The sequence below is a fragment of the Cetorhinus maximus genome, chromosome 13 (assembly GCF_964194155.1).
Source record: "Cetorhinus maximus chromosome 13, sCetMax3.hap1.1, whole genome shotgun sequence".
Classification (NCBI taxonomy): domain Eukaryota; kingdom Metazoa; phylum Chordata; class Chondrichthyes; order Lamniformes; family Cetorhinidae; genus Cetorhinus; species Cetorhinus maximus.
In genome coordinates this window covers 25208149-25233235 of record NC_135891.1, presented here as the reverse complement: position 1 = coordinate 25233235, position 25087 = coordinate 25208149, and the positions used below count along the sequence as shown (strand labels likewise).

At 44.2% G+C, this 25087-nt stretch overlaps 1 protein-coding gene across 6 annotated transcripts in view; it reads right to left on the bottom strand.

Moving 5' to 3' along the window:
- The window catches only part of ptprt (protein tyrosine phosphatase receptor type T), a 1450199-nt gene that overhangs the window by 33420 nt on the left and 1391692 nt on the right, over window positions 1–25087 (bottom strand). For all 6 annotated transcript variants that reach the window (XM_078555116.1, XM_078555118.1, XM_078555117.1 and 3 more), the window contains 2 exons: window positions 13726–13880; window positions 13289–13424 (listed from right to left, as the gene is read on the bottom strand). In XM_078555116.1, coding sequence (XP_078411242.1) covers window positions 13289–13424; window positions 13726–13880 — 291 coding nt within the window. The remainder of the gene's footprint in view (window positions 1–13288; window positions 13425–13725; window positions 13881–25087) is intronic.

Sequence of the window (25087 nt, the reverse complement as noted above, 5' to 3'; positions counted from 1 at the left end):
TGGTGAGTACTCTTGATACATAACCTATTGGCCGTTCCGTGCCAACATCCATCCAATGAGAGAGCACTGCCCACACTCCATATCTCATCACATGTCAGCACCAATTCTTTCGTTTGGTCATAATGCATTAATAGACTGGATGAGTGCAATAATTATTTCACCTTTATGAAAGCTTCTTTATGGGGCGCCACCCAAGATCAACGTTGGTTCTTTTTGAGTAGAGAATGCAGGGGGTCAGCATTGTAGACAAATTGGGTAAGAACCGCCCATAATAGTTGATCATTCCTCGGATTGATTTGAGTTCTGTAATGTTCTTTGGTGCAGGTGCCTCTCTTATGGCTTTCGCTTTCTCCTCAACCGGGTGGAGGCGCTGTGAATCTACCTGGTGACCAAAATAGATCACCTCCCTCGCTTGGAATGTGCACTTTTCTTTTTTTTAAACGCACTCCAGTTGCAAGAAACGTTTTAAGACTTCTTCCAAGTTCGCCAAATGCTCTTTTTCAGTGAATCCTGTCACCAATACATCATCTAAATAGACTACAACCTGGGGCAGTCCCTGCAGTAAGCTTTCCATTGTTCTCTGAAAGATAGCACAAGCGGAGGAGACACCGAAAAGCACCGAAAATCGTGTATATTGGTACAACGCTTTGTGGGTATTAATTGTGACAAATTCCCAGGAGGCATTATCCAACTCTAGTTGTTGATAAGCATGACTCATGTCAAGCTTTGTGTACATTGTCCCTCCCTTCTGGGATCTCCTTGAGCCCATGGTGGGGTTGCCCTCTCTCTGGGGTCTCTTGTTTCCTTCCACAAAGTTGCCTACTCTCTGGGGTCTCTTGTTTCCTTCCACAAAGTTGCCCTCTCTCTGGGGTCTCTTGTTTCCTTCCACAAAGTTGCCCTCTCTCTGGGGTCTCTTGTTTCCTTCCACAAAGTTGCCCTCTCTCTGGGGTCTCTTCTAATTTTCTGTCCACAACCATTTTTCTTGTATTTACCATTTTGAATGTATTGCCGCTTTAAGAGCAGTCACCGTTTTGTTTAATTCGGGCTGTCCCTGGCTTTTCTGTGCTGTGTTTCCTGCGCTTTTTGAGTTTTGGCAGGATCCCCATGATCATGGGCCTTCTTCACTTATAACTTTGTAAAACTTCACTCCTGTTCAGAAATAGCACAGCAGGGATTTCTTCTCCCTTTTCTGGGTGATTCTGCACGGTTTTTTAAAAAAATTTAAAACTGCAGCACTGCTTTCTGCTCTGATTGCCCTTTTTTTAAACTTGCAAGCTGCGTGCCAGCTTTTCTAACCCACTGAGCCTGCAGGGCTGCTGCCTATTTTACAATGTAAGTACAAATTTTTTTTTTTCTTGTTTTGCTCAACCATCTTGTGGATTCTCACTTGGGGGTCTTGCAATTTTTTGTATTATTTTTTAAATGTCGCGAGTCCTCGGGAAGATTTCTCAGCCATTTGGATCGGGACCCGTTTTTTCTTTAACGCAAAGCGACAGCATACCTGGTGAGCGTATCTCCCTTTCAATTTAATGATCTTAAACACTCACAATCACTGGGCGAGGGACAGCGCTGGATCTGATCCCATCCTTGTCGCCAGTTTGTTGTAGGGTGGCCGAGTTGTACTATTATTGGTAAAGTTGATCTGCAGACACTACTTGGTTGGAAACAATAAGTTTATTTACAATACACTCAGCAGCAACTATACGTGTGCTTTCACCTCCAACTCTAACTCTACACTGACTGCTGAGATAGCCTGAGCTACTCTCCTATTGGTTACTACAGATCATGTGATCTTGTCTAACAAGTATTATTCTTAAATGTACATTACACTAAATGAAACCATAATTACTACAGAAACCCAATTTAGCTTAATCTTGAGCGCAAAGGTTAGGAACTCTAAGTCCCGACGAACTTTGGACCTTCTGCACATACGCAGGCCAGGAACTGACTCCACATGTGCAAATCAGTACATGTATGCTCTTTGGGATCAAGTGCACTTGTGCCTAGAAAAACAGCGCGAAAACTAGGGTCAGGTGACCGGGTGGGGAGGGCCATAGCTAGCAAATATCCCAGATAGGGGACAAGGGGTGGGGGTGGGAGGAGGGAGAGGTCCCAAGAAGTGTCCCAGGTAAGGGGAGAAGACAGGGGACTGAAACAGGTCCTAATTAAGTTAAGGAAAAAGAGAGGGGCAGAGAAACAGGTTCCAAACAGAAAAGGGCTGTGGGGAGCAGACTCTAAGTGAAAAGCTGAAGGTTAGTGACTCCTTTGCTGTCGGGGCAAAGGTACCCACTTTGGAGCAGTGATATTCTGCTTGGTATGGCTGAAGATCTGAAGTTTTGCCTGTAATTTGGTGCTTGGGCGTGTCATGGTCTCTTATGGTCTGCTGCCACCAAATATGCTGAGGGTCTCGATGAGACCTCAAGGGATCTGTCTCTATGCTATCTATGCTGAGCAAGCTATTGAGACTGATAAGGGTTCTGGTCGAACACAATTACATGAAGTTTATTATTAGCAACAATTATATACAGCTCTGCACAGGCCTTGACCTAGCCTGGGTCCTAACAGTCACATAGGCCGATTACTTAACCATATGCCTGACTCATAAAGTCTTACAGATACAGAGTCACAGACAGTAGTGAACATCTGCAGTAGAGATCACTAGCAAAAGTGAACATCTAACATGGAGACTGTGCCTTTTATCCTTCAGCCTTATACACGGTGATGTCACTACACAGCTTCTCAAAAGTACACGTCATTGTCTGCATTGGCATGCATACAATATCGCAACAGGGTGTATGTATTTGGGAGAGGCGGTGGCGTAGTGATATTGCCACTGGACCAGTAATCCAGAGACCCAGGGTAAGGCTCTAGGCACCCAGGTTCAAATCGCACCATGGCAGATGATGAAATTTGATGACCATAAAACCATTGTCGACTGTCGTAAAAACCCATCTGGTTCACTAATATCCTTTAGGGGAGGAAACCCGCCATCCTTACCCAGCCTGGTCTACATGTGACTCCAGACCACATCAATGTGGTTGACTCTTGAATGCCCTCTGATATGGCCTAGCAAACCATTCAGTTGTATTAAACCACTATGAAGTCTAAAAGGAATGGAACTAGACGGACCACCCAGCATTGACCTAGGCACTGGAAATTAAAACAGCAAAGTCAGCGCTGTCAACCCAGCAAAGTCCTCCTTACTAACATCTGGGAGCTTGTGCCAAAATTGGGAGAGCTGCCTCACAGGCCAGTCAAGCAACAGCCTGGCATTGTCTGTAAGGTATGATTCTGTGAGTATGACTATGTCCCAGGCACCGAATCACCATCTCTGGGAATGTCCTGTCCCAGTGGTATCGACTCCAGACCCCATGAAGTCTCATGGCATCAGGTTAAACATGGGTAAGGAAACCTCCTGCTGATTACCACGTACTGCCCTCCCTCAGCTGATGAATCAGCACTCCTCCACTGAGGGTGGCAAGGGCACAGAATGTGCTCTGGGTGGGGGACTTCAACGTCCATCACCACGAGTGGCTCGGTAGCACCACTACAGACCGAGCTGGCCAAGTCCTAAATGACATAGCCGTCAGACTGGGTCTGCAGCAGGTGGTGAGGGAACCAACAAGAGGGAAAAACATATTTGACCTCATCCTCACCAACCTGCCTGCTGCAGATGCACCTGTTCATGAGAGTATAGGTAGGAGTGACCACTGCACAGTTGTTATGGAGACGAAGTCCTATCTTCACATTGAGGATACCCTTCATCATGTTGTGTGGCACTACCACCGTGCTAAATGGGATGACTTTCGAACAGATTTGCAACTCAAGACTGGACATCCACGAGGCGCTGTGGTCCATCAGCAGCAGCAGAATTGTATTTCAACACAATCTGTAACTTCATGGCCCGGCATATCCCCCACTCTGCCATTACCACCAAGCCAGGGGATCAACCCTGGTTCAATGAAGAGTGCAGGAGGGAATGACAGGAGCAGCGCCTGACATTCCTAAAAATGAGGTCTCAACCTGATGAAGCTACAACACAGGACGACCTGCGTGCCAAACAGCATAAGTAGCAAGTGATAGACAGAGCTAAGCTAACCAACAGATCAGATCTAAGCTCTGCAGTCCTGCCACATCCAGTCGTGAATGGTGGTGGACAACTAAACAACTCACTGGAGGAAGCGGTTCCACAAATATCCCCATCCTCAGTGATGGGGCAGCCCTGCACATCAGTGCAAAAGATGAGGCTGAAGCCCGAAGTGTTGAGTGGATGATCCATATCGACCTCCTTAAGATGTCTCCAGCATCATAGACGCCAGTCTTCAGCCAATTTGATTCGCCCCATGTGGTATCAATAAACAGCTGAAGGCACTGGATACTGCAAAGGCTATGAGTCCCAGCAATAGTACTGAAGACTTGTGCTCCAGAACTTGCCGTGCCCCTAGCCAAGCTGTTCCAGCGCAGCTACAAGAGTGGCATCTACTGGCAATGTGGAAAATTGCCCAGCTATATCCTGTATACAAAAAGCAGGACAAAATCCAACCCGGCCAATTACTGCCCCATCAGTCTACTCTCAATCATCAGTGAAGTAATGGAAGGGGTCATCAACAGTATTATGAAGCAGCACTTGCTTAAAAATAACCTGCTCACTGACATTCAGTTTGGGTTCTGCCAGGGCCACTCAGCTCCTGACCTCTTACAGCCTTGGTTCAAACATGGATCAAAGGGCTAAACTCCAGGAGTTGATGTGAGAGTGACTGCCCTGGACATCAAGGTAGCATTTGACCGAATGTGGCAACAAAGAGCCCTAGCAAAACTGGAATCAATGGGAATCAAGGGGAAAATCTCTCTGCTGGTTGGAGTCATGCCTAACACAAAGAAAGATGGTTGTGGTTGTTGGAGGTCAATCATCTCAGTTCCAGGACATCACTGCAGTAGTTCCTCAGGGTAGTGTCCTAGGCCCAACCATCTTCAGCTGCTTCATCAGTGACCTTCCTTCCATCATAAGGTCAGAAGTGAGGATGTTCGCTGATAATTGCACAATGTTCAGCACCATTCGCGACTCCTCAGATACTGAAGCAGTCCATGTCTAAATGCAACAAGATCTGGACAACATCCAGGCTTGGGCTGACAAGTGGCAAGTAACATTCGCACCACACAAGTGCCAGGCAATGTTCATCTTCAACAAAAGATAATTTAAGCATCACCCCTTGATATTCAATAGCATTACCATCACTGAATCCCCCACTATTAACATCCTGGGGGGTTAGCATTGATCAGAAACTGAACTGGACTAGCCATATAAATACTGTGGCTACAAGAGCAGGTCAGAGGCTAGGAAAGCTATGGCAAGTAACTCACCTCCTGTCTCCCCAAAGTCTGTCCACCATCTACAAGCCTCAAGTCGGGAGTGTGATGGAATACTCCCCACTTGCCTGGATGAGTGCAGCTCCAAGAACACTCAAGAAGCTTGACAGCATCCAGGACAAAGCAGCTCACTTGATTGGCACCCCATCCACAAGTATTCACTCCCTCCACCACCAATGCACAGTGGCAGCAGTGTGTACCATCTACAAGATGCACTAAGGAACTCACCAAGGCTCCTTAGACAGCACCTTCCAAACCCACGACCACTATCATCTAGAAGGACAAGGGCAGCTGATGAATGGGAACACCACTACTTGCAAGTTACCCTCCAAGTCACTCACCATCCTGACTTGGAAGTATATTGCCGTTCCTTCACTGTCGCTGGGTCAAAATCATGGAACTCCCTTCCTAACAGCATTGTGTACCTACACCACATAGATTGCAGTGGTTTAAGTAGGCAGCTTACCACCACCTTCTCAAGGGCAATTTGGGATGGGCAGTAAATGCTGATCTAGCTAGTGATGCCCACATCCCATAAATGAATAAACAATAACCTCTGGAATCCAGGGAAATGGAATTGTGGAAGATGAGATTGAAACCCTGCCAGGTGGGCTGATGTTGATGCTGTCCGAGTTTGGTAATTGAAGAGGGCTTAAGAGAAGCCAGATTCAAGTAGGTAGCCGAAGGTTGGTGATCCCATGCTGCAGGCCCTTGGGGCAAAGGTATCCCTTTGGAGTAGTGTGTTCTCTGGTGCGGCCAAAGATCTTAAATTGTGCTTGTGAGTTGTTACTTGAGTTTACTCAGGAATCCAAGGGAATGGAATCCCAGGAGACAAGACTGAAATCCTGTGGCGTGGGCTGTCATTGAAGCAGTCCAAGTTGGAGCGACTTTTGGAGAGAATTCTAAGGCATGATCTTCAAGGTGATGTTTGGAATCCGTGGTGAGAGAGATGAAGTTTCTGTGAGATTGGTTAAGTCACAGTATTATGAACATCTGGGTGGGCTGTTGAGAAATTCATGGAATCTGTTTTGGTATGTCATTTATTATACAAGGTGGTATGTTCGCCCACTGTTTGCCTGTTAATTCACATGTACCTCAAATTAACCCTGAAGGTTAGAGCATAAAATAGGTATTGTAAATTGTTTTATCTTTCTGACCTTGTATAATAAAGTTTATTTTTGTTTGTTCAAAACCCATGGAATCTTGTGGCTTTCTTTGCTGAGCAAGTGTCTTGAATCTCAAACTTTGTCTACTTTAAACAATATGTTATCGGTCCCTAATCGGATCCTACCAACAACTTGGGGGTCTGGCCTAGGATCATAACAAGGTATAAATGGACAGTATGTAAGCACAGATATAGATTTTTGTACTGTTTAATTGACAAGCATGGCATGTACAGAATAGCACAACACATCAAAATACGAGACAATTTTAGCATCAACTCCCCGAGGTATTCTAAGTGATGGTATCTCTCAAGTTCTGTGCCCCTGGTTCATTCCAGCCACCTGTCAGGGATTTTTCAAGCTTCAGTCAATCTGGCATGTGTAATGTCAGTCCCCAGTTAACAGATACAGTGACCAAACAAGCAGATGGAATATTTGCTTCATTGATTGCAGTGCACGAACAGCAAGAGAAAACCAGATCTATAATTCAGCTGGCTTTGACAAACTATTGATGGCAAAGGAATTCATTACTGCTCAGCTGCAAACACCTTTCATTAAAGATAAAGAGTATCCTACTGGTACTGACGATAATTTCTAAATAGAGTGAAAGAAGTTATCCATTCTCTTTGGGTTCAATTTAATCAGTCCAGATTGTAGTGTCAGTGCAAATTAGAATCATTTGCCCTAATTTTCTGACCATTCTGATTTCTGCCCTGCCTCTGCTCATTTCTTATATTCCTTTGTTCTCATTACACCATAGGATTCTGAGATAGGTCTCAGGTAAATGTGATGATTTAAACTTCCTGGTAACCCTAACCCTAACCTGCACTCGACAGGAACCACATGTCGGGAATGAAGTTGTCGTCGTCGTATTAATTACCATATTTACCTGTGTAAATGTCCATATCATGTAAAAGTCGACCGAAGATCTTTGGCTTAAAAGTTTGTGATTTTTCATGCACCTCATGTAAAAGTCAACCTTAGTTTTTCAGGGATCAAAGCCCAAAAATTTCAAAATCAAAGTATAATCCTGGAGGTGTTTAGGATGTTTTAGAATGCTAAAATCATGAAAACTGCCGAAGGTACATTGTCAACATTGCAGGCTTTCCAAGATAATAAAAGCCATTTGAAGTCTGAAACACGATCTCTCTCGATAGTAAACACCTTAAAGCGGAATTCTGGCATTAATATTTGGTCCATCTCCCTGGTGGCTGTAATCAACAAAATCCTGGCATTTATACAGTGCTTTATCCTGCCATTAAATAATTTTGAAGGACTTCGCAAAGTGAATTACTTTGAAGTTGAGTGGCCGTTATTATGTAGGTACTATTATGTAATAGCCATTCTATGACAGTAATGTCCTGGGAACAGTAATAACTTGAATGATCAGTTAATGTATTTGTTGGTGATATTGGCTGAGGGAGGCAAGCTTGTCTGGATACTGCAAGAACTCCCTTTCTTTTTTTCAAATTTGTCATGTGGTGTCTAACAGCTACATTAACAGGCAAATGGGTCTTGGATTTAATGTCTCATTTGAAGGATTGCACCAATGATAGTAAACTTTCAGTACTGTACTGAAATATCAGCCTAGATTATGCGTTCAAACCCTGATATCGGACTCAGACCAGTAGCCGTCTAACCCAGAAGTGAGAATTCTTACCAACTGAGCCCAGCTGGTTGCTTGCTTGTTGCTCACAGGGGATGAGGTTGTATTTCTTGGAGGGAGAAACCATTTTCAGTCTGCCTTATCCTTCTGGCTGGAACCTCTTCCTTCTATACTCCTGCAGATATCACAAGATATGGAAGAGCAAGGACATTTGCCCTACACTTGTCCATACTTCTAGAAAGAGCCTATAACTCACCAAAATAGCATTGATTATTTCTTAAACGTGATTTGTGACTTGGCAGCCTTCTGTCTCATGAGACAATGGCTTGCTTCGTGGTGGTCGCTTCTCTGTTAAGCATCGCATGGTGTGGGTCAAGAGCTCCACTCTCGCATGGCAGTCTCTGCCACATTTTCTGCATAGGGAGATGATGGGCTGAGAAAGTGCATGACCTGCCAGCCTCTGTTTATTCTGGGCTCTCTTCTCGATCAGCTGAGCTTTTTATTTCTGCTCACTTCTTCCAATGCCCCTCCAAACAGTCAGCTTCCAGAGGTATGGCTGTTGGTGGCTGACTCCCAGTTGTCAGTGTCAATATCAGCCATCTTCATATCTCACTTGCAGGTGTCCTTGTAGCAGAGGTATAGGTGTCCAGGAGGTCATGACCCAGTGGATAGCTCACCATACAGAAGGTCTTTGGGTCTATGGTCATCAACCATCTGATGAATATGGCTGAGCCAGTGCAGATGTCATTGGCTTAGTTATGAGTGCATGCTGATATATGATGAAATAAGCATGCTTTAGGACATCCAAGTTGGTGACCTTGTCCTGTGAAGAGATGCTGAGGATAGGTCTGAGACAGCAAAGGTGGAAACTGTTCAGCCTTTTCTCCCCTAATCCACCTAGAAGAGAAACCCCCTCTTTGAATGGGTTTCATGGTCATCATTAGACTTCCAATTCCACCAGCTGCTCTGGCGGGATTCAAACCCGGGTCCTCTGAGCATTGCCCTGGGTCTCTGAACTATTAATTCAGCGATAATTCCACTATGCCATCACTGGAACATCCTGACATCTGTCCTTAATTTGTCTCTTCAACCGATTTGTTTTTGTGCCTCCTTGTCTTACTCTGTTTATATCGTTTGAATTAATGTTTTTACTCCATGTTTTTTTACGCCATTTACTATCTAACACACCTATATAACATCAGCTCTGATTATGTATTATGAATTATTGATGTATATCATAGATTCATGTTCAATGCTCTTTAGTTAACTTATAGCAATACTTTCTGTCATGGTCTCATCCACATGATGGGGCTTGGGGCCCTGAAGATCCCCCAAGCTTTTCATTAATTCAAACGCCTGCTACTTGCCCTCTCAACTGATATTTGTCTCATCTAGACATATTGATTTCACTTGACGCATTTTGGTGTGATAATTCCTTTTGCACCTCAGGAATCAATAAGTCAGTGGCTAAACTAAATGACTATAGAGGCTAAATTTGATAGCTCCCGAAAACAGGTGTGGGATCAAGATGTGGGATTAATCCCTGCCAATTTTGTGCTGCTTGCTGATTAACGTAATTTCAGTGAGCAGCCAGCACCAATCGCACTGTTGAGTGGCTGCACACCTCAGCAGGGTCACAAAATTGTGAGAGGCTGAATCACTTCCTGCGCTATGTAAAATCAGCCAGCACCTCTTAAATAAGAAGTGCTCTATGGCTGGAGCAGATGGTAGAAAAATATTCTGCCAATGATGGTGACCTGGAAAACACAGAAGAATGGCACAATATGGGAGAGAGCATGCGCCAAGATTTTCTGATGCTGCACTTGGTTGAGAAAGTGCATGGATGTGCTCTAACCAGGGGGCCCTCCAAATGCACTTTCAGAATACAGAGGGAACAGATAGCAGTGGTGGTCAGTGAAAGGAGTCTAGCCCTGAGGGTCTGGATGCAGTGCCGCAAAAGGTTCAATGACCTCACGAGTGGCCAAGGTCAGTAAATGCGTCATCAAATGGCATATTCCATCAACTGCACCAATTCAGACACTGTTCAATGCACCACATTACCATCAATCACCTAACAAACAATCTCTATCAAGCACGATGCCTGCCTAACATTCATAGCTTCACCTCACCCTCACACATTTAGCACTGCTGCAAGTTTCAGACCCACACCTCCCAGCTTGCACACCCTGCCACCTATGACAACCATATCACTCAAATTGGCTGCACCGCACTGCTGACACACTTCCCTTTCTCTTTCAGCACATCCAGAAGCAACAGGTGCTAACCAGTGGTGGGCAGATACGTCTTTAAGTACTTAACGTCATGGAGCAGACGATTCTGGCAATCACTGGATTGGCCATTGCTCCACTATGGCCAGCAGCTGGCATCCTTAGAATCCTGCTTCTCACATCGCACTTCCCCCTCATCCTGCAATTTTGAATAATTTAGAAGCTGCTGATAGTGTAAGCCTGCAGCTCTTTCTTTCCCCACATCCCTCACCACAAGCCTACCCTTGTGTCTTTCTCTTTTCAGAAACTCAAGGTTTGCAATCTGGCCAGTCAGTGCTGGAAGAGCAGAAGACAATGATAATAAAGAGACACAGTCACTCGCTCTCATATTTCACAGCACCATCTAAGGTATTGATACTGCCCATGTGCACATGGTGAGACACCAGGCATGAATGGCCTGAAGTCAAGGCAGGGGAGCAAGATAGCACGGGTGCTAGGTCACTGATAGCTGAGCTTGCACACGGGTTCTGCTACAGAGGACCTAAATGAACATTTTGATGGGGCAGCTTACTGAAGCAAGATGATATACATGCATAATTAAATGCTTGAAGCATTGGCAGGCCTGCCAGAAAGCCTGCATGCAATGTCAAGGAGCATGGAGGAGTCTAACACTAACTTGCCACAGGATTTTGCATGGAGATTGGAGCGCATCCTTTTCGCATGGAAGTGGTGTCCAATTTCATTAGCTTACTAGTGGGCCCGGCCATCTGCTGCCATGTAAGGTCAGACCGCTAACATCATAGCTGTGCATACCAGCGTTGAAATGGGCTTGCAGAGTGTCACTGCAAGCCAGCAATCTGTCCTCCAACACATTGCTAGGATTGCTGATGCAGGGCCCCATGGGAGTAGCAGTGGCTCCATGCAACACGAATCTGCTGTCCTTGCTCAGGAAGCCAGCATTTGTCTCATCGCCACTGCCACTACAATTGGGGTGGCCAGAAAAGGGATGTTTAGGTTTCCTCCTCCATTTCTTCTCCTACTCAGCTACCCATCATATATCTAGCGGCAAAGGCTTTCTTCTCATGCTGGTGGGGTTGTGCATGCAGCAGACCACTACAAATTTTGACATCTGCTCTGCCAAGTATTGCAGGGCTCCCCCAGAGCTGTCCAGGCAGTGGGAGCATTGCTTCAGCATGCCATATCACATGTCTTGTGCAAGCATTGTTTGCTTACTTGTGGGTGGTTTGTGCGCCAGAGTCATCAGCCATATCATCAGCAGTTAACTCTCGTCACACCCTTTGGTTTGTTGTAGTGGCTCAAATGCAGATGAATCAGTGGATTGCCATGGAATGAAGGCACCAAGACTGCTGCCAGGAATCAGAGTATTCACCTGCATGATTCACTGAGTATGTTCGCACACCAGCTGGTGTTGAGGGAATGGAATCCCTTTTGGTTGTGGTACGTCTCAGCGTTGGCATGCGATGTCCACAAAATGACATGCATGCAGTCATTGGCACCCTGAACCATGGGGAAGTCTGTAACTCCCATGAAACCCCATGCCCACTCTGTCTGCTGATCTCAGATGAGAGAGTGGAATGTAGTCAGCTATTGTTGAATAGAGAATGTCAGTGATCTACCTCCCTTATGCAACAATGACATACTGTGAGATGTTGCAAATATCTCCAGCTGCAACCTACAAAGAGCTAGACAGACAAACATTCATGGCCACTGTCACCTTCACAACCACTGCAATGCTGTCCTTGCCCTACTCTGAGATTGCAGTTGTGAATGCAATGGATGGAAGATTTCTGTGAGGATGTCCCTAATGAAGCATAGACATCTCATCCATTGTCCCTCACTGAGGTTCAGGTGAGAGAGTTATTCCCTGAACACCTTGGGTGAATATGGCCCACTGTTAAGAGCCTTTATTCCTCTTCCTTTTTTCTCTTCCAGCTGTTTTCCATGCACTTGTGTCACCTTTGCTTATTCTCCCAGGTGTGCTGTAGTCCAAGGACAATGCTTACTACAGCACCCTTTTCTGGGAACAACTAGTTTTTGCAGAATGCGTGAAGTGAGGATCAAGTCCTTCAGCACCTGCCGTGCCACTCCCTTTAGCAAAGTAAAAAAAAAACTCAAGAAATCATCAAACACTTGTACAATTGTAGCACCAGCCAATATAAACCAACAGCCACAAGATTGAAAATATTTGATGGTCCTTTTAAAGAGGGTTGGTGTGGGGATCCTGCCTGCTGCTGAATCCATGTTCAGCTCTGCATGATTAAGAGAGGGCGTTAGTTGGAGGATTGAACTCCAGAATGGCAACACTGGCATCAAATCAGCATTATATGCAATGATCTGCCTACTCTGCGTATATCCAGCAAATGCTCACTTTGTGCACATAATGCCCTCACTGATACAGCATCCAGTACCAGAAATGCATGCATGTCTAAGGACAGCATTTTAGACCTTTAAGGTCACTCATGCATGGAAAAGAATTGGGTGCTATGCATCTGAATTTTGTGTTGCATGTATTTTGGCATATTAAGGCAATGATTTTCTGAGGTTGCACTGCCAGTGAGGAGTCTCATTTTGGACGAATAGCTGGTGGTTATATCTAATGTACGCATGAGTTCCCAACATGCATGGCTGGGACCGAGGCTTCTGCTGGCTATAGGAACTTGGAAGATTATTCCTGAAATACATTTATTTGATGAGGGATGTAACTTATGCGATTATTTTGGAATGGACTGCAAATCTTCTTGTTTCCAGTCAAAATGCAATTCTATACCTTCAAGTGACAAAACATATTCTTAATGTTTACTACATTAATCAAAGGGACAATCTTGGACAAATCTGAAAGTGCAAAACAAAAGATAAAATCTCAAGGCAGTGAAATAATTATTAATAAATCATATGATCAATACCTCTGTCTGTACCATGTTGACCCTCTGCGAGCGAAGTTCTCTGACACAATTGTAAACGTCCACGACACCTTCACTTTCTGCCATATCAAGCATGATGTCAATAGCAATAAAACATCCTGTCCTCCCTGCGCCCGCACTAAAACATGAAAATGTTAAAATAATAATGGAACAGCAACACACTGCTTAAAATCTGAAAGTCCAATTGTAATGCTCATTTTATTTTTATTTGCATCAAAGTAGAATAAAATTCAGGGACATTAAAGGTGTGTTTCACTTTTACTTCACTTTTTCCTATTTGTTGTAGAAATGGTAATCCTTAATGAAGCTGCATTTTTTTTTGGAATAAACAGCATAACAATGGTGATAAGCATTAATGGAGTGACAAATGGAATGAGGTCCAAGTGATGAATAAAATGTATACCTTGGCTCTGACATACCTGCAATGTACTATAATGGGACCAACATCAACTGGGTTAAGGAACTTTACTTGTCTTACAAATCCCAATAAGCCTGTTGCATAGCATGGTACTCCATGATCAGGCCAGCTGGTAAAGTGGAACTGTCTAATCTCTCGAATTTCATGATTACCCTTCTATAAAGAAAAAAAGTTGAAAAGAGATATTCACATTTTAAAAGAAAAAGTCCTCTTCCACTTACTTCATTAAATGCACCTTTCATTTAGATACATGCAAAGAACATGCAAGAACCCAGGAATATGCTGGAGTGGAAAATCATACAGCTGCCCATCCAGCCAGTCCCAAGGTTCGTTCTCAGATAGATCTCACTGCTGAAACTAGAAACTAAAATCAGGCAGTTTCGATAATGGCTAGCTAACCACAATGCCAGTGTTATGTCCATCGCAGCAAGATGAATCATCTACCCCTTTCTGTCTTTCAATATGATGTTTAACAAGTTAATTTTTGAAGGGTTCTGTGAAAGGTTATTGACTTGAAATGTTAGCTCTGTTTCTTTCTGCACCTATGCTGCCAGACCTGCTGAGCGGTTCCAGCATTTTGTTTTTATTTTGGATTTCCAGCAACCGCAATATTTTATTTTTGTAATTTTTAAAGCAACTATCATTTATGGCCTTCCGGTACACATAAACCCAACCTCATGCATCACACGACATTGTATTCATTAATTAGAGTGTGTAAGCACTTACCTTTGCTCAATGATGCCTCAAATAAACAACTTATTAACACAGGGATGATATTTTTGCTTTTCTTTGTTGCTCTTTTTCAAGTGATAAAATTCCTTGTTTTGGTGAACTTTGAGCTGCTCTGTTTGCTAATATACATCCAGGTTTATTACATATAGTGCTGGATTCAGGGCTGCAGCCTTGTGCTTTTTATCAATCAGGATCCATTACCTGGTCTATGAAAGAGGTTTCAATACTTCCTTCTTGGTCCATTTTACAAGCCCTGTGCAAATTCTACTGAATAAATAAGCAGTATTTAAATTGGTTAACTGACCATTCAGGTGCTTGAGAAGTGTAAAATATACATTTGGATTGGTTTAATTCACTTTTCTTAACACTGATATGAATAATACAAAAACTTCAGAAGAAATTTGTGCACATCAGCTATTGGATTTGGGTTTGTTATTTTCTGCAATATAAGGGCAATCAACCATTAATTTGTGAGACAAGGTTACCCCCATAGTCTGTAATATTTGCCAAATTTTGGTAAAGTTTCTGGAATATGTGTGTTATGTATTGAAAGTCATTTGAATGTCTTATTGAGCTTGCTGTACTTGGCAGCTGGGCATTGTGAGATCACATAGACCATGTTGGCTTTGGTGAGTCCAGTTACTGCAGTCAATAAACAAAGCACCTTATTCAACTACCTCTGCGCCTATGTGAGTATTAATCAATCTCTAAAAGGTTATTGGCATTACCAATATGCAAACACGACAAATTGGTGACGAGGACAACGGACCTTTGCAGTAATGCCACTTGAACAATGAAACAGCTAGTAAAAGGAAATTACTAGTTGAAAAAAAGCACGCCCGCCAATACTCCCGAAGCACAAGGTTCAAAATCAACAACTGTAGAGTTAAATTAATAAAAAAGAATTGCTGCTGCCCTGAAGATTAAAGCAAAAAGGGCAATTAGATCAGGGAGCAGTGCGGTAACTCCGGGTTTAAAGAATAAATGGGTCCCTATCCAACCGGTTGAGAAGTCTCCTGGAGCGTTTCCGAAGTTTAAAAAAACACAAAGGGCCTTGACAAGTGCAGAAATAAAAAGAAAGAACTAGCCAGCAGAGAAAGTGCTGCAGTGATTTTGTTTTTTTCAAGCGCTTAAAGAAACAAGAGACTCACGATCGCGGTGACCCCGAGAAAAGCGCGAGAAAACTGCAATGACTGGGCTGCCAGCTCCAAAGCTCAAAAACAGGACCAAAAGGGAAAAGGAAAGAATCCCAGAGAAAAGAAATGCTCTTACCTTGAAAGTTTTAAAAAAGTTTAGAAAAGAAGGCTCACACTCGCTGGGAGCCCATCAAAAGCAGAAAAGTACGGGAAATACCCCACAGAGGCCTAACCGGTAGCTGCTGACAGCCTGAGTTAAAAAAAATGGTACTGTCTTAAAGCGGTAACAGCATTTAAAGTAGTAACTACAAAAAAAGGGGGAAACTACAGTAAATAAAAAGTACCTGATGAAGAAAATAAAATAAAAATGACGACACTCACCGGACCTATGGAAAACTTAGATGAGACTGTTGAACAGTGGAGCTCTTACACTGAATGCTTTGATTTTTTTTGTCTTTGCAAATGGAGTTGAAAGTTATAGAAAGTTGGCAACTTTCTTAAGTTGATAGGGGCTAAAACCTTTGCCTTACTAAGGAGCTTGGTGCAGCCTGACAAACCTGGCACAAACTCATCTGAAGACATTGTAAAAGTCCTGGAGACACATTTTTCCCCTAAGCCACTTGTCATAGCAGAAAGATTTAGGTTTCACAAAAGAAACCAAGAGGGGGAAACAATTGCGCAGTGTGTTTCAAAAGCTCACTGAACATTGCGAATTGAAGGAAGTACTGAATGATACCCTCCATGACAGGTTGGTCTGTGGCCTTCGTACTGAAGCAATTCCGGAATGCTTCCTGACAGAGGCTAACCACTTTGCAGAAAGCTACAGAGATTGCAGTCCCCATGGAGCTGGCTGCAAAAGAAGCACAGCAGCTGAGTGCATCAACTCACGTGCATAACGTGACAGTTGAGTGTGCACAAAAGCTATCAAGCCGCCAAGAATGTTACCATCATGGAAAGCCTGGTCACCATCCATTTGAATGTTGGTGCAGAGACCTTGAATGCTGTCAGTGGGCAAGAAGGGACGCATTGAGTGTGCCTGCAAAAACAAAAAACTAGCGGTGAATCAGAAAGGCAAACCAGAGAAAAAGGAATCTGCTGTCTGGTGTCACAAGGAGAAACGTCTGCATGTCATACAACAGGAATGGTGGACCAGAGTGACACCGAGTCCGAAGAAGAAGGGCCCCTCCACGTCTTGTCAGTGGCAGGTGGTTCATAGGGCTACTTGGTAACACTGATGATGGAGGGCCAACCAATACATATGGAACTGGATAGAGGGGCAGCAGTTTCTTTGGTCCCAGATGCTGTGTATAAGAAGAACCTTAAACATCTTCCCTTGATGCCTGCAAACATCGTTCTGAAAACATATACAGGGAAATCTGTACCTATGATGGGCAGAATGAAAGTTAAAGTGGAACTAAACGGACAGACTGCTAAGCGACCACTGTTTATGGTGAAGGGCAACTACCCAGCTTTAGTTGGATAGTCATGGCTTGAGAAGATCCAGTTAAACTGGACAGAAGTATACAGAATTGCAAAAGAAGAAACTGGTCTGATAGTTGTAAAAAAACATGCTGTTGTTTTCAAAGGCGATTTGGGAAGCATGAAGGAAATTACTGTAAAATTGAATATCAAAGCTGACTTTCAACCAAAATTTCTGAAGGCCAGAACCATGCCTTACGCCATATGACCAATAGTCGAAGCTGATCTGGAGCACCTGGTCAAGATATTTGTCTTGGTACCTCTCTCCCATAACAAATAGGCAAAAACCCATCATTCCAGTGCTCAAGAAAGATGGCTCCATATGCATCTGTGGTTACTGTTAACACTCTGTTGTGTGCTGAACAACATCCACTTCCCCATATTGAGGACCTTTTTTCTGGCCTGGCTGGTGGACAGAAATTCAGCAAACTAGATCTATTCCAGGCCTACTTATGAATGCATATTGATGAGAATTCACAAGAATATCTGACCATCACAACACACAAGGGACTGTACCGATATTGTCATTTACCTTTTGGAATAACATCAGCTCCAGCCTTGTTTCAGAGGGCCATGGGCTAGATCCTGAGTGGCTTGCCTGGAGCTCAGTGCTATCTTGACGACATCTTGGCAATGGGCAGGACTGATGAGGATCATCTCAAGAACTTCGATGCCACCCTACAAAGGCTAAAGGAGTATGGCCTATGGATTTGCAAGGAGGTTTTTCAGCCCTCTGTGTGGAATATTAGGAGCTACTGAGTTATTATGGGAGATTTGTTCCACAGCTGGCAATCCTGCTGAAACCCCTGCATGAGCTTCTGTGTCAGAACAAAGCCTAGAAATGGACAGGAGCCTGTGATGCTGTGTTCAAGAAGGCTAAAGCAGCACTGACAGGTTCCAAGTTACTGAACAAAAACAGAATTACCTGGAAAAACTCAGCAAGTCTGGCAGCATCGGCGGAGAAGAAATCAGTTAACGTTTCGAGCCTTCATGGCCCTTCGGCAGAACTGCAGCATAGTTTCAACAAGGGAGAAATATAAATTGGTTTAAGGTGGGTGGGGGGGAGGAAGAGACACATTGAGGGTGTGGTGTGATGATTGTGGAGATGAGCAGATAATCAAAAGATGTCACAGACAAAAGGGTCAAAGAGGTGTTGAAGGTGGTGGTCTTTGTCTGAGAAAAGTGCTAATTAAGAATGGAAGACAGGATATTCAAAGTACAGCTCTAGTGGGGGTGGGGTGGAAAGGCTAAAGGTTTTAGTTTTAGATTTAAAAATAATGGAAATAGGTGGGGAAAGAAGAATCTATATAAATTATTGAAAAAAAAGCGGGGGGTGGGGGGAAAGAAACGGGGTGGGGATGGGGGGAGGGGGAGTTTAAGATCTAAAGTTGTTGAATTCAATATTCAGCCCGGAGGGCTGTAAAGTGCCTAGTCGGAAGATGAGGTGCTGTTCCTCCAGTTTGCGTTGGGCTTCACTGGAACAATGCAGCAAGCCAAGGACAGACATGTTGGCAAGAGAACAGGGTGGAGTGTTAAAATGGCAAGCGACATTGTTGACGGCATTCCGTAGGGATCGTTCCCTCCGGGACACCCTGGTCCACTCCTCCATCACCCCCTACTCCTCAACCCCCACTTATGGCACCTCCCCATGCCCACGCAGAAGATGCAACACCTGCCCCTTCACTTCCTCTCTCCTCACCGTCCAAGGGCCCAAACACTCCTTTCAAGTGAAGCAGCATTTCACTTGCATTTCCCCTAACTTAGTCTACTGCATTCATTGCTCTCAATGCGGTCTCCTCTACATTGGAGAGACCAAACGCAAACTGGGCGACCGTTTTGCGGAACACCTGCGGTCTGTCCGCAAGAAAGACCCAAACCTCCCTGTCGCTTGCCATTTTAACACTCCACCCTGTTCTCTTGCCAACATGTCTGTCCTTGGCTTGCTGCATTGTTCCAGTGAAGCCCAACGCAAACTGGAGGAACAGCACCTCATCTTCCGACTAGGCACTTTACAGCCCTCCGGGCTGAATATTGAATTCAACAACTTTAGATCTTAAACTCCCCCCCCAACCATCCCCACCCCGTTTCTTTCCACCCCCCCTGCTTTTTTTTCAATAATTTATATAGATTCTTCTTTCCCCACCTATTTCCATTATTTTTAAATCTAAAACTAAAACCTTTAGTCTTTCCACCCCACCCCCACTAGAGCTGTACTTTGAATATCCTGTCTTCCATTCTTAATTAGCACTTTCCTCAGACAAAGACCACCACCTTCAACACCTCTTTGACCCTTTTGTCTGTGACATCTTTTGATTATCTGCTCATCTCCACAATCATCACACCACACCCTCAATGTGTCTCTTCCTCCCCCCCACCCACCTTAAACCAATTTATATTTCTCCCTTGTTGAAACTATGCTGCAGTTCTGCCGAAGGGCCATGAAGGCTCGAAACGTTAACTGATTTCTTCTCCGCCGATGCTGCCAGACTTGCTGAGTTTTTCCAGGTAATTCTGTTTTTGTTTTGGATTTCCAGCATCCGCAGTAGCTTTTAGCTTTTTGTTTTTATCCAAGTTACTGATGCACTTTGATCCCTCCTTACCTCTACAACTTGCATGTGATGCATCGCCTAATGGAGTTGGGGCTGTTGTTTTACACATAATGCCTTCAGTTGTGGAGAGGCCCATAGAGTTCGCTTCATGGACTTCAAGCAAAGCAGTGAGTCAATACACTCAAATCGAACGCAAAGCACTGGGAATCATTTTCAGAATCCTGAAATTTCACCAGTACCTGTTTGGATAAAAATTCACGCTACTGACTGGTCATCGACCACTCACCTCAATATTCAGTCCACACACAGGCTGCAAGCAGAATGCAGCGTTGGGCATTGATGTTGAGTGCTCACACATATGACATCAAATAGCGAAAATCTACCTTGCATGGCAATGCGGATGGTCTTTCGAAGCTGCCGCTACCAGTCAGCCATGTGAACACTGCTCGGAAAGATATTTTCTAGTTCACACATGAGGAGAACACACTCATCACTTCAATCCAAATCAAGAAGGCCACGCGAGTGGACCCAACATTGTCCAAAGTCATGGACCCTGTGATGCATGGCAACTCTTCCTCGATCTTCTGAGTCTCACCTGACCTTCATCCTTACACTTCCAGGAGGATGGAGTTATCAGTCACTTCAGGATGTTTGCTTTGGGGCATGTGAGTTGTTATTCCACCAACATTGAGCAAACCAGTACTGGACCAACTGCATCTTGAACGCTGTGGGATAGTTTGCATGAAAGAGATTGCAAGAAGCTACTTTTGGTGGGCTGGCCAAGACATTAAGGCCAAGGCAAGATCCTGTCCTTCATGTCAGAGTGTGAGAAACATGCCTCAGTTGGCACCCCTCCATCCATGGGATTAGCCGGAAAACCCTTGGCAGCGCATCCACGTCTATTTCACTGGTCCATTTGAAGGAACAATATTCATGGTGGTTGTGGATGATTATTCCAAATGGTCAGAAGTTTCAGTGATGTCCTCTATTACAGCTGAGAGTACAATTCAGAGTCTAAGAGAAATGTTTAGTCGTTACTTGTTACCAGAACAACTTGTGACCAACAATGGACCTCAGTTTGCTTTGCAGGAGTTTGAGGAATTTTTGAGAAGTAACGGAATTCATCACATCCCCTCAGCACCATACAACCTATCCATCACTGGATTAGCTGAGAGATTTGTTCAAACCGTGAAACACACTTTAAGTTCGGATGAGTTTAATTCCTCCATTCAAAAGCGTCTGGACGCATTTCTGCTGACATACCGAAACATGCCACATGCTATGGCTAAAGCATCTCCAGCATCCCTACTAATGGGACAGCAACGCGCACTTGCTTTGATCTGCTGAAACTAACAAAAACGTGGCAAGTTGTGCAAGATCAACAGCCCGACCAAATGGAGGGAAAAGCACAAAGATCAAAGACAAGAATTTTCTATTCTGGACAAGAAGTTTTAGCTCGTAATTACGCTACCGGAGCTAAATGGGTTCCTGATACGATGATTGCTCAGATTTGACCTGTTTCGCACACAGTCCAAACTGCGAATGACCTCACCTGACGGAGACACATTGATCAACTGTTGTCAAGTCAAGCACAATCTAAGGATACACCTCTTATGGAAGAGCCATCTCTAAGTTAAGAAATGCCGACTCCAATCTCACCTCCTCAGTGTAGCTTTACTGAAGTTGAGATTGTCTCCCCTTCACCTGCATTAGACACAGCTTCGGATTCCACTGCAGGTCCAGGGTTGCCATTGGTCTCCAATGAGATTGCTTTATTAATGTGCCGAAAGTCCACCGTAACCCACAGCAGGAGAGAAGACCTCCTGAGTGTCTGAGTTTATAAAGTCAGAGACTTGAGATGTGTTCAGAGGGATAGAGACAGTCTACCCTCTTTGCCTAGTCCTAGAAATGTTTTGTTAAACTGACATTTTCAATAAGGGATATGTTTTGTATTGAATGTCTCTCGAATGTCTTATTGAGCTTGCTGTACTTGGCAGCTGGGAATTGTGGGATCACAGGGTCCATGTTTGTTTTGGTGAGTTCAGTTACTGCAGTCAATAAACGAAGCACCTTGTTCAACCACCTCTGTGCCTATGTGAGTATTTGTCAATCTCTAAAAGATAATTGGCAGTACCAATCGGTAATCATAATAATGTGAAGTGATGTCTGGGTCATTGCAAAATGCATCAAGTTGCTTTGGGATAGAATTTAGCCCATGTTCTCTTGGGTTGTGTACATATTGTGTATAATTGCTTCTATTGCTGTCAGGTGATGGTCTATAAAGGCTGGAAATACAAAATCTCTACGTTTAGTCTGAGTACACATTCAAGGCAAGGTGATGTTGTGTGTTATTCTGTGCCAGTAGTGTTAGCTATTTTGTTTACTATTAGCCATGCAGTTCTTCCAGCTTTGTTTGCCCTACAAACCAATACTTGGATAGAAAATTATGGCACTGTGCATGTGATTTTACTCACTAATGCAAAAGTAAACATTCTTAAAAAAAAAATGCATATTCTCAAAATGTTACAATGCATCTATTAATTACAATCGGCTTAAGTCATTTTAAAAGGATTGTGGTTAAATTGAAGATTAGGATATAAAATTTTGTCTATAGCGTTTCCGGTGTAGAGCAACTCCATGAGCTGAGGACTAATGTTGGAAAATCAAACCAGGGCTCAATTCATGGGCCCATGATTTTCCCTCTATTCAAACAAAGACCAATTAATGGGGAGGGGTTGGAGGGTGGCTAAATTCGATGAGGTCAGAACAGATCTGGCCCAGGTGAAATTGAATCAATAATTGGCAGGCAAAACTGTAACTGAAGAATGGGCTACTTTAAAGAGGAGATAATTTGGATACAGACAAAGTACATTCCAATGATGGGGAAAGATAGAGCAAAGAAACCCAGAGCTCCCTTGATGATGAAAAAGGCAGAGAGTAAGATGAAGCAGACAAAGAGTGCATATGACAGATGTCAGATGGATAATACAACTGAGAACCAAGCTGAATATCGAAGCTTCAGAGGGAAGTGAAAAAAACAATAAGTGAAGCAAAAAGTGAGTATGGAAGAGACAGGCAACTAAAGATGGTAAAAGGAGGGGTGGGGCTGATTAAGGACGAAGTGGATTTATGCAGGGACATGGCTGAGATACGGAATGAATACCTTGCATATATCTCCACCAAAGAAACAAATTCTTCCCAAGTCACAGTGAAAGAGGAGCTAGTTGAGGCATGGGGCTGGATATTGTGGGGCCAATGGGGTTCTCATCCAATGGTTGGAGAACTGGTGGGGAACCACTGTCAATTCTGTGGGGAAGGCCCAACAGAATCAAGTGCCCTTCAGGGACTTAAGTGGCCACTTTTGGGTCTCTCCCATGATTAAGGTCCCTGGGGGCAGAAGTCCCGCCCGTTGAGAACTGCCGGCCAACCAGCGGGACCGATTGCAGCTGACAGCAATGCACCCACCAGAGGCCCAGGAATCTTGTGGAACCCCAGGCCAAAGGCGAGTGAGGATGGGATGGGGGTCACGGGGTGGGGTTTGCAGGATGAGGGTGGGCGGTGGCGGTACAGGGGATCAGAGGCAAGGACAGGGAGGGGGCTTTTAACAGCCCCTCTCCTTCCCAGTGCTTGGTCCCTCAATTGGGAAGGCTATGCGGCTCCTTTCAACTTCCTGAGGTACCAGTAGAGTCATAGTCATAGAGTCTTAGAGGTCTACAGCACAGAAAAAGGCCCTTCGGCCCATCGAGTCTGCACCAGTCAAACAAGTACCAAACTATTCTGATCCCATTTTCCAGCACTAGGTCCATAGCCTTGTACGCCATGGCATCGCAAGTGCACATCCAAATACTTCTTAAACGTTATGAGGGTTTCTGCCTCTACCACCCTGTCAGGCAGTGAGTCCCATATCCCCACCACCCTCTGGGTGAAAAAATTCTTCCTCACATCCCCTCTAAACCTCCTTAAATCTATGCTCCCTAGTTATTGATCCCTCCACCAAAGGGAAAGTTCCTTCCCATCTAACCTATCTATGTCCCTCATCATTTTATACACCTCAATCATGTCCCCCCTCAATCTCCTCTGCTCCAGGGAAAATAACCCCAGTCTATCCAATCTCTCCTCATAACTAAAACTCTCCAGCCCAGGCAACATCCTGGTAAATCTCCTCTGCACTCTCTCTAGTGCAATCACATCCTTCTTATAATGCGGATTCCAGAACTGCACGCAATACTCTAGCTGTGGCCTAACCAGTGTTTTATACAGTTCCAGCATAACCTCCCTGCTCTTATATTCTATGCCTTGGCTAATAAAGGCAAGTATCCCACATGCCTTCTTAACCACCTTATCTATCTATCTCACTACCTTAAGGGACCGGTGGACATGCACACCAAGGTCCCTCTGATCCTCAGTACTTCCCAGGGTCCTACCATTCATCGTGTATTCCTGTGCCTTGTTTGTCCTGCCCAAGTGCATCACTTCACACTTGTCCAGATTAAATTCCATTTGCCACTGATCAGCCCATCTGACCAGCCCGTCTATATCCTCTTGTGATCTAAGGCTATCCTCACTATTTACCACCCCACCAATTTTCGTGTCATCTGCGAACTTACTGCTCAACCCTCCTACCTTCAAGTCTAAATCATTTATATATACCACAAACAACAAGGGATCCAACGCTGATCCCTGTGGAGCCCCACTGGACACAGGCATCCAGTCATAAAAACACCCCTCGACCATCGCCCTTTGTTTCCTGCCACTCAGCCAATTCTGGATCCAATTTGCCAAATTGCCTTGGATCCCATGGGCTCTTACCTTCATTATCAGTCTCCCATGCGGGACCTTATCAAAAGCCTTGCTGAAGTCCAAGTAGGCTACGTCAAATGCATTGCCCTCATCTGCACACCTGGTCACCTCTTCAAAAAATTCAATCAAATTGGTCAGACATGACCTCCAATTGGTCAGACATGACCTCCTTTATCTCAAACGCGATATAAGATAAAGTACATTTTGGTGAGCTCAGGAATAATGGGTGTCAATTGGCTCATTAATGGACATCCCACTGCTGACGACTGGGAATCCTGCATCAGCCCCTTCCACCCTCACCTAATCGGGGGAGGTTCTTACGCCACCAGGAGAATGATGCGGAGCCTGTCCCATGATTAACCTCAGTGCTTCTAAAAATTACAATTCAGACAGAATTAATAGTCACCTGGACAAATGTGGATTAATTAGGAAAGCCAACACAAATGTGTTAAGGGCAAATCATGGTTAACTAATTTGCTTGAGTTTTTTGAGGAGGTAACAGAGAAAGTTGATGAAGGTACCATGGTTGATGTGGTATACATAAACATACAAAAGGCATTGATAAAGTATCGCGTAACAGACTTGTCAGTAAAGTTGGAGCCCATGGAATAAACAGGACAGCAGCAGCTTGGATTCAAAAATTGGCTGCGTAACCAGAAAGAGAGCG